The following is a 17,186-nucleotide window of genomic DNA, read 5'->3' on the forward strand; positions in this document are numbered from 1 at the left end:
ATCAAATCTTGAACCGAATTAAATTAATATTATTTTTATAAAAAAATAACTACAATATCTTTATTATAAAAAATGACTAAAATACTCCTATTATATATATATATATTGAAAACTTTAAATCCTAACACTATAGAGGAGAAGTAAAGGACTAGAATTTATGATTATCAAAATTAATATTATATAATANTTTTTATAATAAGGATATTGTAGTTATTTTTTATAAAAAAATAATATTAATTTAGATCAATTCAAGATTTGATTCACTATTTTTCGATCAAATTAATTTGTCTGACATAATTTTGACAAAAATAACACGATTGAATTAATTATATGTATTAAATTTTAATTATTAAAAAATATCTTAAAAAAACGTTTTTGACGTCTTTATCTAAATAGTTTCAAACAAAAAATTTAAGAGTTATAAAATTTAATGAACATTTAAATGTGACATTTGTTTGGCAGATAACTTTTAAAAAATATTTTAAATAGAGTGCATCATAACTGGGCAATTGGCATTTGTGGGCTAATTTATTAACAAGTGATATACATTAATAATATAATTTTTGATATTTTTAAAAATTATACAAAGAATTAAGATGGAAGAATCTGATTTATGTTTCTAATTTTTTTTTAATTTTTCTAAAATAGAAATCGAATTCTATACCTTAAATCAAACGCTGTCACATTTAAAATTAATATTTTAGTCATTTATAATTCTAAAAAATATTATTCTCAACCTTATATAAAAAAATGGCATTTGTGACTTAAAATTTGTTTGAATAATATCAAAGTGTTAGGTCTTTTAGTAATGAACTTTCTGCTCTTTTAATTCACAAAGTAAAAAATACTCAATTTATAATATTTTTATATTTAATATGTAAAAGCCACTTAAAGTAACTGAAACATGTGATAAAGTCACAAGTGACACAAAAGCTCTAAGCCTCTAACAATTTTTCCAATCGATAATTGAGGTTTATGGCATTTGTTATTAGGAAAATTTATCTAATTTTAAGGTGGGAATTAACAATATAAAATAGCCGTTAATGTTTGAAATTTGAAAGGGCCAGCAAAAATGGCAGGAGGTGTTATTCAGAGGAAGAAACGGTGCATTTTGTTGAGGAACACAGTTCCAAAAAGAAAACGGACCCCACCTTTTCAGCTTTTCTGACCTCTCTTGACTTGACGAATGTTACACTCAACTCGATTCAACTCAACTCCAACCAAGCGTCTTCCATTTCCACATTCGCATTTCTATTTCCGCAACCGAATCCACCAGCTATACTAATTGCTCAACAACACACATGCTTTGTTTGCTTTGCTTCCCTTTGCAAACACTCACATTCACATTCACATTCACACACTCTCTCTATTTCTTCATCTGCTAGCTAGGGCACACTTCTCTCATTTGCATTGTAACTGTGAGCTCAGATTAAGTTTTTAACTTACATGCAAACGGTTCTGTGAAGAAACGGTTCTGTGAAGTAGATCCGCGAAACAATGTCGTCGAGGGTGGGCCCGTCGGAACCGTCGGGGGCGTCGCAGCGGCGGATCACGCGGACGCAAACCGCCGGGAACCTCGGAGAGGCCATATTTGACAGCGAGGTGGTGCCTTCCTCCCTTGTTGAGATTGCACCCATTCTTCGTGTTGCCAATGAGGTTGAGAAGACTCATCCTAGAGTCGCTTATCTCTGTAAGAACATTCTGTTTTTCTCGCTGAACTTCACTGTTATTTATTCATTCGCTGTCATAGCTAGGTTAGTGCAACTCATTGTGCTTATGCTTAGCTGAAGTTCTTTGCTTGCTTTCCTGGTGTTGGCTTTGTGCATTTCCTTCATAGATAGAATATTGCATTTGTGCATGCATTTAATTTCTTTGAAGGCTGTAATTATTTATCCTTGCATGAATGTATTTCTTGTTGCTCTTGTAGGCCGGTTTTATGCCTTTGAGAAAGCTCATAGGTTGGACCCAACTTCAAGTGGTCGTGGTGTTCGGCAATTCAAAACTGCTCTTCTCCAGCGCCTAGAAAGAGTAAGCTATTAATGCTGCTTTTCCAGTATTTCTTCATGGTAATTTTATGTATCTTTTTATCAATTTGTTTCATTTGTTTTTGGGGTTAGGAAAATGATCCAACATTGAAAGGAAGGGTAAAGAAAAGCGATGCTCGTGAGATGCAGAGTTTTTATCAGCACTACTACAAGAAATATATCCAAGCTTTACAGAATGCTGCTGATAAAGCTGACCGGTGTGTTATCTAGATCATTTGCAACATAATACAATCTCAGTTATTTTGCAACTAACAGTGAGTTTGTCTTCTTACTTTCAGTGCACAACTAACCAAGGCATATCAGACTGCTAATGTTCTTTTTGAGGTTTTGAAGGCTGTTAACATGACACAGTCTGTGGAAGTTGATCGTGAGGTTATATTTCTATAGCTCCAGAAATGTGATTTTCCTATTGATGATATGTGGAATTTTGTCCAAATTTAAATAAGTTGATAGTCTACGTTGCTTCTAATTTGTTTTGTTGTCACCAGTCTTGAGTGCCTATGATTTGTTTGCCACTGACATTTAATAGATTTTGGAGACTCAAGATAAAGTTGCTGAGAAAACAGAGATATTAGTTCCTTACAATATTCTTCCTCTTGATCCTGATAGTGCAAATCAGGCAGTAATGAGATTTCCGGAGGTATGATTGTAGTTTAATATCTATGAAATGAAATTTTAGCCACATCATATAATTTCCATCAAATTGTAGTAAAAGCCCATATTTGGCTCTATTCATAGATCCAAGCTGCTGTATCCGCTCTTCGAAACACAAGAGGTCTTGCCTGGCCTAAGGACTACAAGAAAAAAAAGGATGAAGACATTCTAGATTGGCTTGGGGTAATGTTTGGCTTTCAGGTAAAGTAAAATCTGGAGTTGTAACATTTCTATTGATTCGAATCTCTGTTATTTTAGCATGACATGGCCGCTTCATGACTAGCATATCCTATCAAACTTGTTTTCACCTCTTGTACTAAATGCAGAAGCACAATGTAGCAAATCAGAGAGAACATTTGATCTTATTGCTTGCAAATGTGCACATAAGGCAATTTCCTAAACCTGATCAACAACCAAAGGTATTCTTTTGATTGGATAAATGATACAGTTTTTGTTTTTGTGTAAAAGCATGCACTGAAATTATTCCTTGATGCTATAGGTGAGTTTCTTGCTGCAAATCATTCTTAAGGAATTGAAACTTGTTTACTGTATGCATGTACCTGCAATTAATTTACTGGCAATCTATATGTGGAAGCCATACGGTTAATAACAACTATTTTATTTTGCATCAATTGGTGTTTAATCTGATTTTGACGTGTACATATTATTTGATTAGTTGGATGAGCGTGCTCTAACAGAAGTCATGAAGAAACTTTTCAAGAATTACAAAAGGTGGTGCAAGTATTTGGGTCGGAAAAGTAGCCTTTGGTGAGTGTTTCTATTTTCATTGTGTCGAATGATTATGCAACTGTTCTTTTTCTAACTAGGAGTTCTTTGTTTGGCTACAAATGGGTATAACCAGACATTATTCATTTTAAACTTGTTTTCACAATAATGCTAAATCCATATGTCAGCTCCTGAATCTGACACAAACATTTGTGGATGCATATTGCAGGTTACCAACCATACAGCAAGAAGTGCAGCAGCGTAAACTACTGTACATGGGCCTGTATCTTCTAATATGGGGTGAAGCTGCCAACCTAAGATTCATGCCAGAATGCCTGTGCTATATCTATCACCATGTAAGCTTTGTAATTAGAACAAATTGTTTAATATTATAGAATGAAACTGCAACAGGTAATGAATATCCATTACCAAACTTACTAAATGAATTTTCACGAGTGCACATGTATAAGCTTGTGTTTTCAAGTGGGCTTTTTCCTTTTAAGCTATTAGGAATGTATATTTCAACAGTTTTAGTATCTGTGTTCAACCTTATTTAATTGTGTTAAGTTTTTTTTAACTACCTTTTAGTCCTCTTTTGCTTCCATCTTATTATACATTCTCAGTTCAATATTTTGATACCAACATAAACTCTAGGTTAGGTTTTCTTACCTGTTATTGGATAACCCTCATATTTTATCTTGTGCCGAAAAAATTAACTATGAAGATTATGAAGATTTGGAGGAACTTTTTAGTTCCTACCACTCGGTCATTATAGTTTATGGGAGATCAACTCTCTCAAAAGTTTAAGTTGTTAGGAAGAAGAACAAGCGTTTAACACTACATCTCTAACTGATGCATTAACTCCCTGTGTTTTGGCATTTAAGGGGAATCAACTACATATTGACATGTTCTGTGCCTTTGCGGGATACTTTTTGTGGTCTCCTGTAGATGGCTTTTGAATTGTATGGTATGCTTTCTGGTAATGTTAGTCCAATGACGGGAGAGAATATCAAGCCAGCTTATGGAGGTGAAGAGGAGGCTTTCTTGGGGAAAGTTGTAACTCCTATCTATAATGTTATTGCAAAGGTGCTTTCCGCCCTTTATTATTGTCTTCTTTTCCCTCCTTGTTTTATGTTTGTCATCATGCACAACCAATGTGTAATTTGTACCATTGATAATGCCTCATAAATGGTTATAACTGTGTTGCTAACAGGAAGCTGAAAGGAGTAAAAAGGGGAGGTCAAAGCATTCACAATGGAGGAACTATGATGATTTAAATGAATATTTCTGGTACAACTGATGGTTCTCTCTTTCTATCCTCTTCTGTTTGCTGCCTATTACAGTATTGCTGATGCCTTTCTGGGTTATCAATTCTTAATGACAATTGTAGGTCAGCTGATTGTTTCCGGCTTGGTTGGCCAATGCGTGCTGATGCTGATTTCTTTTCGCTGCCAGTTGAGCGTCAAGATTTTGACAAATCTAATGTAAGTGCTGATCATGAATTTATTGTCTTTGATTTTTCTCACTATCTTCACAATTATAAACATTTACTTGCTCCCAGTATGGGTTCATGGGGCATCCAGCCAATCTTATATGCTCTGCTGCATAAAGTTGGTGTCATTTTTGTTGGGTAGAAGAGTTGGATATCTGAAATTTATGCTTGGTGTCATTTTTCTTCATAGTGCTTTTGTATAGTAGATGACTCTATCTTTCTTCGAATCTAGCTTTTTGGATGAAAGCCACTTGCTTGTGTGATACTTTGAGTTTGTCTTTATAATTGCAATGCATTTAGGGTATATATGGAACATTTGAAACAAGACTAAGTTGAGACAAATTTAAGCATTTAAGAGCTTATTTGATGTTTCGGATTTAAGACCAAATACATGAATCTTTTTTGCTTTTTCGGGAGACAATTATGATATGTACTGTTTGATTAAAAAAATAGACTTAATGTTTGGCTGAAGATGGGAAGAAACTTATTTGTACTGTTGTACTTGATTATGACATTGACTACTAAGTTATGTAAACTGTCAAATGGATTTACTGTTGTACTTGATTATGACATTGGCTAGTAAGTGATGGAAACTGTCTGATGGATTTTTCTTTTGAATTTCTTACCATTTATATGAATAACTTAATTCAACTAGTAACTGTTGAAAGCCTGAAACTCCCATGTGCCACCTTATCGTAAGTCTTGCTGCAAACTTGAATTTACAGGATAACAAGCCAACTAATTCCGACAGATGGGTTGGAAAAGTTAACTTTGTTGAGATAAGGTCATTTTGGCATATTTTCAGAAGTTTTGATCGCATGTGGGGCTTCTTCATTTTGTGCTTACAGGTAATAAATATTGCGTTATGTATTTATGTTGTCACTCTCCCTCTACGTTAATTGTTTTTCCCTTTAATATAATGCAAAATAAGATCTACTTCTGAATAGCTAATATTTGATTAGGCAATGATTATTGTTGCATGGAATGGAACTGGGAATCCAAGTGCAATTTTTAATGGTGATGTCTTCAAGAAGGTGCTGAGTGTGTTTATAACAGCAGCCATATTGAAGCTTGGACAAGGTAGGGGATAGCAAATTTTACCTGAAGATATACTAATGTCTAGTGTAATTCAATAGCTAATTCTATCATTGTTGCATGTGTTTCTGTAAAAATTGCAATCTACCTTGCTACTTTAACCGCCATTTTGGAAGCATTTCTTCTGCCGCTATTAATGTCTAACATGCAAGAGTATCAATGGCCAAAGTCTTTCTAAACTTGTTTACTTTCAAGCTTTTTACATTATGAGGAGGTTGCTTATGGTTTTTCCTTTTTCTTTATCCTGGTTTTGTTTTTCACTTGGGCAGCTACTCTGGATGTGATTCTCAGTTGGAAAGCACAGCGAACTATGTCCATGCATGTTAAGTTGAGATATATTCTTAAAATTATTTCAGCTGCAGCATGGGTGATTGTTCTTTCAGTTACATATGCTTACACTTGGGACAATCCTCCTGGGTTTGCTCAAACCATCCAAAGTTGGTTTGGGAGCAATTCAAGTTCGTCTTCTTTGTTCATTATGGCTGTTGTTATATACTTGTCCCCGAACATGCTTGCTGCCATATTATTTCTTTTCCCACTTATTCGTCGTTTTCTTGAGAGGTCAAACTATAGGATTGTGATGCTAATGATGTGGTGGTCACAGGTAGGTGACATCAAAACTCTGTTTTCATTATCTATTTTGTGGTTTGGTACAACAAACAGCAGTTTTTTTGTGCCATTGCAAGTGGGACTATAACTAGTTTTTTCTGCTTTAAAAATGACAGCCTCGTCTCTATGTTGGTAGGGGAATGCATGAGAGCACTTTGTCCCTTTTCAAGTAAGAAAGTTCTAGAGTCTCTCATCATTCGGAATTTATGCAAGTTTCCTAGGAATAAGATGTTAATTTCTCTGTCTTTAATTTCAGGTACACAATGTTTTGGGTCCTCTTATTGATCACAAAGTTAGCGTTCAGCTACTATATAGAGGTGATTCTCTTATCATTTATTACTGTTGGATGGTTCTGTCATTTCCTCTGCATTTTCTTTTTCACATCCTAATTGTTTGTATTGTACATTGTTGCTATAGATAAAACGTGTGTTTGTAGCTTTCTTTAAAAAAATCAATTAACTCGTATAACTGCCTGTATTGGACATTAATAAAAACATAACTACTTTGAAATAACCAATTAATTTGATTTGTGTTAACGGTCTCTCTCTTTCATTCTTATTATAGATAAAGCCTCTGGTGGGACCTACAAAAGCTATAATGGGTGTAAAAATCTCGAAATTCCAGTGGCATGAATTCTTTCCCCATGGTAGTAAGGTTGAGCATTTTTTTGATTTTATATTATGTCATTTCATTTTTCTCATGTGAATTACCTTCTTGTGCTTTTTGTAGCTCGAAATAACGTTGGTGTTATAATTGCACTTTGGGCTCCAATTATTCTGGTATGTTTTTATACTATAGTTAATTTGGTTGCTCTTCAATATATTCTGCATAATTACCTAAATCTTTTTTTTTTTCCTTTGAAGGTATACTTTATGGATACCCAGATTTGGTATGCCATATTTTCTACTTTATTTGGTGGTATTTATGGAGCATTCCGTCGCCTCGGGGAGGTTAGTAGATTGCCTTCTCCTTTGATCTCTTTTATAATGGTTTTGGATCATTAGATTTTGTTATTTATTTAGTGCTTAATCATGTTCTAAAGAAGCAAGAATTTGTTGCCATGGTAGATATGCATTAGTCTTGTTCCTTCCATCTGCTGTCCCTTGAATTTTGGACTGCTCCTCAAGCAATAATATGTAGCCATTGTCACTAGTGTCTTTTTCTAGTTGATTATTCAAGTTTATGTTTGCTTGAGTTTCAAGTTTGGTTTTCTAGTTCTAATAGAATCAAATCCAAGTTGTTGATTTTGAAGGGGTCTTACTTTATGAATGAATTATTAGTGCCTTTTATAATAATTTCACTGTCTGCTGGTTTCAGATAAGGACACTAGGAATGCTCAGATCCCGTTTTGAATCATTGCCTGGAGCCTTCAATGCTTGTTTGATCCCCGAGGAAAAGAGTGAGCAAAGGAAAAAAGGACTGAAAGCTACTTTTTCGCGCAGATTTGATCAGGTTAATTATTATGCCATCACATTCTTGAGATTTTAATTAAAAATAACAGTATCCTCAACTTACATAATTTGGCTAAATGGTACAGATTCCATCTAACAAAGGTAAAGAGGCTGCAAGATTTGCTCAGTTGTGGAACCAAATAATCACTAGTTTCAGAGAGGAAGATCTTATCAGTAATAGGTTGTCAGTGGATTCAATTTATGCTTTCAGTTCTTGTTCTTTCCTGTCTATATATACTGTTTTTTTTAACAGCAGTGTATCTTATGGTGTTCTTATTCAGAGAAATGGACCTTTTGCTTGTACCTTATTGGGCTGATCGTGAGTTGGACCTTATACAATGGCCACCATTCTTACTTGCGAGCAAGGTTTGTTTATTCTGTCTTCTTTTTGAAACTTTGCTACCTTTATGCTCATTTAATAATTTATCTGTGTTCCATAGATTCCAATCGCAGTGGATATGGCCAAAGACAGCAATGGAAAGGATAAAGAGCTGAGGAAAAGGATAGAGGCTGACAACTATATGTCTTGTGCTGTTCGGGAGTGCTATGCTTCATTTAAGAGCATTATTAAGTACCTGGTTCAGGGGGACCGTGAGAAACAGTAAGTTTTAAAGCTATAATGTGGTTGTTTATAGAAGTGAGAGTGCTTTATGAGTGATCTCTTTCTTGATAATCTCTTCCTATCTTGATCCAAAGTAGACTCTTGGAAATAACTAGATTCCTCAACTTTGATGCTTTGCCTTCTACGACACTCTTAATTGGTTGTCGTTTATCTAAAACCTTTTGGTTTTTGTTGGCACCTTTCATTTCAGGGTTATAGAATCCATTTTCTCTGAGGTAGACAAACATATAGAAGAAGGTGACCTAATAAGTCAATTCAGACTAAATGCACTTCCTAGTCTCTACCGGCAGTTTGTTGAGCTAATCAAATATTTGGTATTGTTTGATCACCTTGTGTAGTTTATATTTTTGTTATAAGCATGTCAAAATCTTATCATGCATTTTTTATGTTGCAGATAGACAATAAGCATGAAGAAAGGGACCAAGTTGTGATTCTCTTCCAGGACATGCTAGAAGTAGTGACGAGAGATATAATGTTGGAGGATCATATATCCAGGTGAAGAAACATAGAACCCAATCTCTACACCTTTGAAGGGAATCATCATAATTCCTTGATTATGATTGTGTTGGTTTTGATTGAACAGTTTGGTAGAATCAATCCATGGTGGAGCTGGACATGAGGGGATGCTTGCCCTTGAGTCACAACATCAGCTGTTTGCTTCTGAAGGAGCTATTAGGTTTCCAATTCAACCAGTTACTGAAGCTTGGACAGAGAAGGTTCTCTACCAATCTAGTTATTCTGCTAAGAGTATGAATAGTGGAGTGCATATCTGATGTCATGTTTTCCTCCTTTTAAAAATTGGCAGCTTAAACGGCTTTACTTGCTGCTTACAACCAAAGAATCTGCAATGGACGTACCATCTAATTTGGAAGCCAAAAGGCGTATTTCTTTTTTCTCTAATTCACTGTTTATGGACATGCCTGCAGCACCCAAAGTCCGCAACATGCTATCATTCTCGTAAGCTTTTCCATAGTCCTGTATTTTGTTGCATTTTTCCATTGACACTTCTGAAATAGATAATTCAAAGCTCTTAGAGACACTCCTTCTTACATACTATTTGCATATCTGAATTGTTTTTTGTCTATGCATTCTTGGTGACTGAAGATTCAAAGTATTTATATAGTATTTATTATTATTATTTTTATGTTTTTATTTTTTCCCCCAAAAATATGCATACATAGTTGTAACTTAAATTTGTAAGTAAACAATTTACAAGGTTTTCAAACTATACTTAGATTCATGAATTGAATAATGTGATAACAATTCTAACCGAAGGATTAGATCCTGAATGAACAAATTGCTGCATTAATGACGAATTTTGATTGATTCCATTCATAATAGAGTGCATTATAATCATCAGCACAATTATTTGCTAAACTCACAAAAATCAAATCATTTAAAAGCAAAATGATATTGTTAATTTAATTAAAAAAAAAAAACGTAAACTTTCCAAAACAACACGATCAACTCTGCAACTTTTATGTTATTGTGAAGGCAACCCAGTTTTATTGTTTGGTTTGGTTTCATTTTCATGGCTAGCTTTCAGGAACAACAATTTCTTGAAAGATGACCTAAGTAGGAAGAAATTGTATTAATAATAAAATATTATTGGATGAAAGCTACGGTAAATTCTTTTCACCGTACTGCAGCTTGAAGCTTTTTCCCATGAAATTATAACTTAGTGGTTATTAGAAATTATACATATTCTTTGCTTCTTTAATTTGGTCGACATATATACACATATACGTGCTTACATATATTGTTGAGGGAAAGAACTCCTCAGCTTGTAGGTCTTAGTCCTTCTTCAAAATTACAATGTCTAATAAAGTAGAAACTAATTATATCCCTAATTGATACATAGATGAACTTTAATATCACCATATATATACGTTGTATTAAAAGTAACTTTAACTTCCTTTAGAAAGAAAATGAATCATGTAAATATTTATTTTTGGCACGTTGACTTAACAGGGTTTTAACACCATATTACACTGAAGAGGTTCTCTTTTCCTTACGTGAGTTGGAATCACCCAATGAAGATGGTGTTTCGATACTCTTTTACTTGCAAAAGATCTTTCCAGGTTCACCCCTTTACACAGAAGTGTGAAAGTTCAAGGATGGATATCATTGCATTTGATGTAACCTTTTTTGTTATTGATATACAGACGAATGGAACAACTTCCTTCAGAGAGTGAATTGTTCCAGTGAGGAGGAACTGAAAGGAAATGAATCGGATGAGTTAGAAGAAGAACTTCGTCTCTGGGCTTCATACAGAGGCCAAACTTTGACTAAAACTGGTCCTCTCTCTCTCAGATACACAAAAAAAAAAAAGAACAAATATTTCTAATACAAGCTTGGGTTCTTTAGGATCCTATCATCAGAATTTGATATGCTTGTTAGTTGTTGTAATTGACTGAAGTTTGCATACTGGTGCAGTAAGAGGCATGATGTACTACAGAAAGGCTTTGGAACTCCAGGCTTTCCTTGACATGGCAAAAGATGAAGGTGATTGATTGCTTTTGGGATTGGCTGAATGCATACTCAGTATCTGCTTTTGTTTTAGCTTTGAATTTACAAGTCAAAGAAACTCGAGATTTTTTTTTTTTTTCAGAAGTTTTGTTTTTCTGACGAAATGCCATGAATGTGCAGATTTGATGGAAGGCTATAAAGCCATAGAAAATTCAGACAACAATGCAACGGGTGAAAGGTCATTGTTGACGCAATGTCAAGCAGTAGCAGATATGAAATTCTCATATGTAGTATCATGCCAACAATATGGGATTGACAAGCGATCTGGTGCTGCTCGTGCTCAAGACATATTGAGGCTTATGACAAGGTAAGTTAGTGTCCCTGCTTAGTAATACTGATCTTAATGCTTCATGTACTTATTCATTGATTGGCAGATACCCTTCACTTCGGGTTGCTTACATTGATGAGGTTGAGGAACCTAGCAAAGAGAGGCCAAAAAAGATCAACAAGGTTTATTACTCTTGTTTAGTGAAGGCAATGCCAAAATCCAGTAATCCTTCAGAGACAGAGCCAGTGCAGTATTTAGACCAGGTGATTAGATGTCGATACATGGAGCCTGTAATTTTTTTCATCTTTTTTTACTCTAGTAATTTATAAAGAAAATATATTTTTTTATTGGGGAGAAACAGTGAAAATACCACCTATGGAGGATACAAAATATGATAACATTGGAAAGTTTATAGTTGACATGGCTTAAGCTTTTAGGAGAGATGGTTCATGACATAATCTTGATGGTGAATAATATTAATTTTCCTAGGATTGGAAGAGGTATATGCATAACTGAATAAACCCTTTTACAGAGAAACAATGTTTTGTAAAAATGTTAACTTCAATGAGGGAGTAAATAGTTTTTTCTGTAGGGCTAAATACAACTCTAGACTTTAACTTCTAATCAATCCTTTTACCTCCATTGAATTCACTTGAAGATATCTTGGTTCATATTCTCCACTTGACTCTCCTAATCAGGTAATATATAAAATAAAGCTTCCTGGACCAGCTATTTTGGGTGAGGGTAAGCCTGAAAATCAGAACCATGCCATAATTTTCACACGTGGAGAAGGCTTGCAAACAATAGATATGAACCAGGTAAGCTTGTATGATAAGGCAGAGAACACAATTATAAGGTCTTGCATAATGCTATGTGATTAAGTTACCTTTTCTGTAGGACAACTATATGGAAGAAGCTTTGAAAATGAGAAATTTATTGCAAGAATTTCTTAAGAAGCATGATGGTGTGAGGTACCCAAGTATTCTTGGACTCAGGGAGCATATATTTACTGGAAGGTAAAGTCACTTGGGTCTTTTATTTATTTCTGTTTTCGAATATAATTTTAAATTATTTTTTTTTTTTTGGTATTCCTGAGAAGTAACATTTTTCTCATACAACTGTAGTTGATAAATTTTAGTGTCCCTGACTGTGTCTGTCTGAGATTTCAGTGTTTCTTCACTTGCATGGTTCATGTCAAATCAGGAGACCAGTTTTGTTACAATTGGTCAGAGATTGTTGGCTAATCCCCTGAAGTAAGTTCTTATTATTGATCTTTTCGCTTGTTTTTATCTTTTGATGGCTAAGAAAATTATATGACTGAGAAGAGGAGTTGGAGAAAAAGGTTCCAAGTGGGAGACGCAATAGGTTGACATGCTTGGTCCAGATGGTATTTGAGCAACTTTATAGTTGCATAAATATAAAATCCATGCTGAAGCAACATACAGAGAAAGTGACAATCTGAATGCATCAAATGAATGCAGGCCAAATACTAACTCATTAATGCCTTTAAGTAATATTTTGTCATATTTTCATTAGATATATTTTTGTATCACCATTTTGGGCTTCATCATACATTTTTCTTCGATACTCTATATATGTTATAGAAATGTATAATCTACTTTCTTTTATTATGCTTTCTATAGGGTTCGCTTCCACTATGGTCATCCTGATGTCTTTGATAGGCTTTTTCACCTCACAAGAGGGGGTGTTAGCAAAGCCTCCAAGGTTATCAATCTGAGCGAAGATATTTTTGCTGGTAAAGTGATGTCCAAAACATTCTTTCGTTGCTTTGTTTTTTTATTTTTTTATTTTTATCTTACCTGTGTATGAATTTTACTATGTTCATGTAGGCTTTAACTCTACACTCCGTGAAGGAAATGTCACTCATCATGAGTACATTCAAGTTGGGAAGGGGAGAGATGTTGGACTCAACCAGATTTCTATGTTTGAAGCAAAGATAGCTAATGGCAATGGAGAGCAAACACTGAGTCGAGATGTGTACCGACTTGGGCATCGTTTTGATTTCTTCAGAATGCTGTCTTGTTATTTCACCACAGTTGGATTTTACTTCAGTACACTTGTATGTTACCCTTAGAGTCGAGTCATCCTTGTGTTGTTGTTCTTATATCCAGAATTTCTAACCTTTTAGTTTACCTCTTTTCATTTTACAGATTACTGTTCTTACTGTATATGTATTCCTCTATGGTCGCCTATATCTGGTTCTCAGTGGGCTTGAAGAAAGTTTGAGTACACAGAAAGCCATTCGTGACAATAAGCCTCTTCAAGTGGCTCTGGCTTCTCAGTCGTTTGTTCAAATAGGGTTTTTGATGGCCTTGCCCATGCTAATGGAAATTGGCTTGGAAAAGGGCTTTAGAACTGCACTTAGTGAGTTCATATTAATGCAGTTGCAGCTAGCTCCAGTATTCTTCACATTCTCGCTTGGGACAAAGACTCACTATTATGGAAGGACGTTACTTCATGGAGGTGCAAAATATAGACCTACAGGTCGAGGTTTTGTGGTTTTCCATGCCAAATTTGCAGACAACTATAGACTTTACTCACGCAGCCACTTTGTCAAGGGTATTGAGCTCATGATTTTGCTGGTAGTGTACCAAATTTTTGGTCATACTTATAGAAGTGGGGTTGCCTATCTCTTCATCACTGTGTCGATGTGGTTTATGGTGGGCACTTGGCTTTATGCACCCTTCTTGTTCAATCCTTCTGGGTTTGAGTGGCAAAAGATTGTTGATGATTGGACTGATTGGAATAAATGGATTAGCATCCGAGGTGGCATAGGCGTACCACCTGAGAAAAGTTGGGAGTCCTGGTGGGAGGAGGAACAAGATCATCTCCAATATTCGGGAACACGGGGAATCATAGCTGAGATATTGTTATCTCTGCGCTTCTTTATCTATCAATATGGTCTTGTTTATCACCTAAATTTTACAAAAACAAAAAGTATTCTGGTTAGTCTTCACCTTCATTGCTCTTCTCATCTTTATTTGTTTCTAAATCAAAATTTGGAAAACTGAATGCGTTGTCTTGGTTTACAGGTGTATGGCATATCATGGTTGGTGATCTTTTTATTTTTATCTGTGGTGAAGGTTAGTACAAGTTCTGTGTGTATATTGTATGGCATATCGGATGTATGTTTTCTCAAAATAAAATCATTATATCTGTTGTAAGCTTGTCGCTTTCTTGCCCATAAAGCTTACGTCAAAATCCTATGTGTTATATCAACACTTATTTCTTTTTATCTAGCAGAGCAAGTTCCTGTGTCCTTTCTGATTTTTCCTTTTTCACATTGTTTCAGGTGGTATCTGTTGGGAGGAGAAAATTCAGCGCAGATTTTCAACTTGTCTTCCGGCTAATCAAAGGATTGATATTCGTGACTTTTGTATCAGTTCTGGCCCTCTTAATTGCCCTTCCTCATATGACAATCCAGGACATTGTTGTTTGCATTCTTGCTTTCATGCCAACCGGTTGGGGAATGCTACAGGTTATTGCTCTGTCCTTTTTTCCTCCAACTAATGAACTAACGATAACTATTTGATCATTAATTATTGGAACACACTTAACTGGAGCTTTTGGTTTTAAAAATTGTATGCAATGCAATAAATCTTACTTTAGACAGTTTTATCTTCCCATTCATGAGGCAGTTTATTATTATTTTATATTTGAGGTTTGACTTTATTATGTGGAATTACATTATCTTGATTTTCTTCAACGTGCTTGCTGTTTACGGCTTTGGCTTTTCGAAGTTACCTCACTGTTATCATTGTATTTTGCAGATTGCACAAGCATTAAAGCCTCTAGTACGGAAAGCTGGATTTTGGGGCTCAGTAAAAACTCTTGCACGTGGCTACGAGATTGTAATGGGTTTGCTTTTGTTCACTCCCATTGCATTTCTTGCTTGGTTTCCATTTGTTTCGGAATTTCAGACACGTATGCTGTTCAACCAAGCATTCAGCCGAGGCTTGCAAATTTCTCGCATTCTTGGAGGCCAAAGGAAGGGGCGCTCTTCTCGTAACAAGGAATAATCTTCTCTTTCTTCTGCACAGAGCTTTCCCATGCATGCATGCATGCAACCACGCCTCTTGTGCAATGTTTTTGTAGCCATTGTATTGTAATCGAAGTAGCTGTTATTAAGAATGGGAGGGATACTAGGCCTCAATTTTGTTGCTGGCATTTGATTATTGCCAAAAGCCCAAAACTAATTAGTGAGTGTTCATTCAATTTAAATTTGTCTTTCCTAACCAATTTGAGTTGGTTGAGTAGTCAGATTACTCGTTTGTTTAAACAAATGTCGGAGGTCTGAATTCTGTCTTGTGATATACATTATGCAGCAACTCATTGGTCAGCGGTATATCTTTAAATGGAGTTCAGATTCGCGACGGATTAGTTTTTAAATAACAAAAAAAATTGTCCTCCCTTATTCAAAAAAAAAAAAAGACATTGTCTTCCCTTAACCAACTTGGATTGGTCAAGTGGTTAGTTAGTTTATTCGTCTGCTTAAGTGTCAGGTTTAAATCTTGTGCATACAATAACCCATTGCCAGCAACATTCTTTTAAATGGAGTTTAGATTTATAGGGAATTAGTCATTAGTTTGTTAAACATGAGAATACCCTAGAGTAAACGAAAAATTGTCTTCCTATCTTTTATTCATTGATCGTCGAGTTTTTCTTAATTCAACATTTGACAACTTAGATTGTATTTACAAGCTGAGATATTTGTTGGAATGCATGGAAATGGAGTTGGGTTAAAATTTATAAAACATTTTATAATTTGACTTTGGTAAATATTAATGTAATTTATCATATTATTAGGTTAAGGCCACTCTAAATAAATAATTTAATTAAGATTTTTTGAAATAGGAACTTAAAATATGAGTTTATATTAAAAATAATTTATAAATAAATTAAGATTTAGTTAATATTTACTCTTAGACATATGTTAAAATTACTAATAAAATAGATTATTATAGAAAAATGTGCAAAATATTTTTTTTAATTTCTAATTTAATTGCTGAGTATTTATTAAAATAAAATAGTAATACTAACTTGTATTTTTAGATTGCATATTAGTTAAACTCAATAAGATGCTGATTGGTTCTAGCGTTTTTGTTTTTATTTTTATTTTCATTGAAAAGCATTTTGAATGAACACATTTTCAAAAAAATAGAACAGAATTAAAAATGTAATTTATTTTGTATTTAGTTTTTTTAGTCATAAAAATACTTATTTTAAAATAGATGTGATAGGCAATTTTTACAGGATAAAGTTTTTTTTTAACTTTTTTGTTAGTATTTTGAATAATTTTTCAAAAGTCAAAAATTAATTTTAAAAGTTATATCAAATATTAACACAGTGACTTTTTTATAATTTAAAATAATAAAAAAACTTTTGGATATTTCAAAACGGAGCCAATAGTACTTAAAAGTGACTTTTGATATATTTCAGGTATTATACATATATCTTCTATATTTATATTTTATAATTATATTAGATATACATAAAAAATATAAGTTAACTATTCGTATAGAATATAAATTAAAATATAAAATATATATTAAAAATAATTTAAACAATAAATATATTTATATATAAATATATGATGACTAGTTTGATAATTAATTTTTAGTATACATGTATTATTTTTGTTAATTTTATTTATGAAATTAAAAGTTTTAAAAAT

The 17,186-nt window shown here is 34.0% G+C and overlaps 1 protein-coding gene across 1 annotated transcript; it reads left to right on the plus strand.

Moving 5' to 3' along the window:
* Nucleotides 1-1,166: 1,166 nt before the first annotated feature.
* On the plus strand, nucleotides 1,167-15,747 carry LOC107467676 (callose synthase 3). Its single transcript, XM_016086830.3, has 42 exons — nucleotides 1,167-1,690; nucleotides 1,928-2,028; nucleotides 2,118-2,242; nucleotides 2,324-2,417; nucleotides 2,575-2,685; nucleotides 2,784-2,900; nucleotides 3,026-3,118; nucleotides 3,376-3,467; nucleotides 3,655-3,781; nucleotides 4,374-4,511; nucleotides 4,639-4,715; nucleotides 4,816-4,909; nucleotides 5,643-5,765; nucleotides 5,880-5,997; nucleotides 6,282-6,616; nucleotides 6,738-6,790; nucleotides 6,878-6,938; nucleotides 7,186-7,267; nucleotides 7,351-7,400; nucleotides 7,485-7,571; nucleotides 7,939-8,073; nucleotides 8,159-8,253; nucleotides 8,354-8,438; nucleotides 8,513-8,673; nucleotides 8,885-9,008; nucleotides 9,089-9,189; nucleotides 9,278-9,410; nucleotides 9,500-9,651; nucleotides 10,666-10,775; nucleotides 10,860-10,991; nucleotides 11,131-11,199; nucleotides 11,344-11,530; nucleotides 11,598-11,754; nucleotides 12,190-12,309; nucleotides 12,389-12,507; nucleotides 12,661-12,744; nucleotides 13,135-13,247; nucleotides 13,342-13,571; nucleotides 13,663-14,457; nucleotides 14,545-14,595; nucleotides 14,805-14,990; nucleotides 15,283-15,747. The coding sequence occupies exons 1-42, from the start codon at nucleotides 1,498-1,500 to the stop codon at nucleotides 15,529-15,531; spliced, it is 5,859 nt and encodes a 1,952-aa protein (XP_015942316.1). The 5' UTR covers nucleotides 1,167-1,497; the 3' UTR covers nucleotides 15,532-15,747.
* The last annotated feature ends 1,439 nt before the right edge of the window (nucleotides 15,748-17,186 follow it).

The sequence above is a fragment of the Arachis duranensis genome, chromosome 9 (assembly GCF_000817695.3).
Source record: "Arachis duranensis cultivar V14167 chromosome 9, aradu.V14167.gnm2.J7QH, whole genome shotgun sequence".
Lineage (NCBI taxonomy): Eukaryota > Viridiplantae > Streptophyta > Magnoliopsida > Fabales > Fabaceae > Arachis > Arachis duranensis.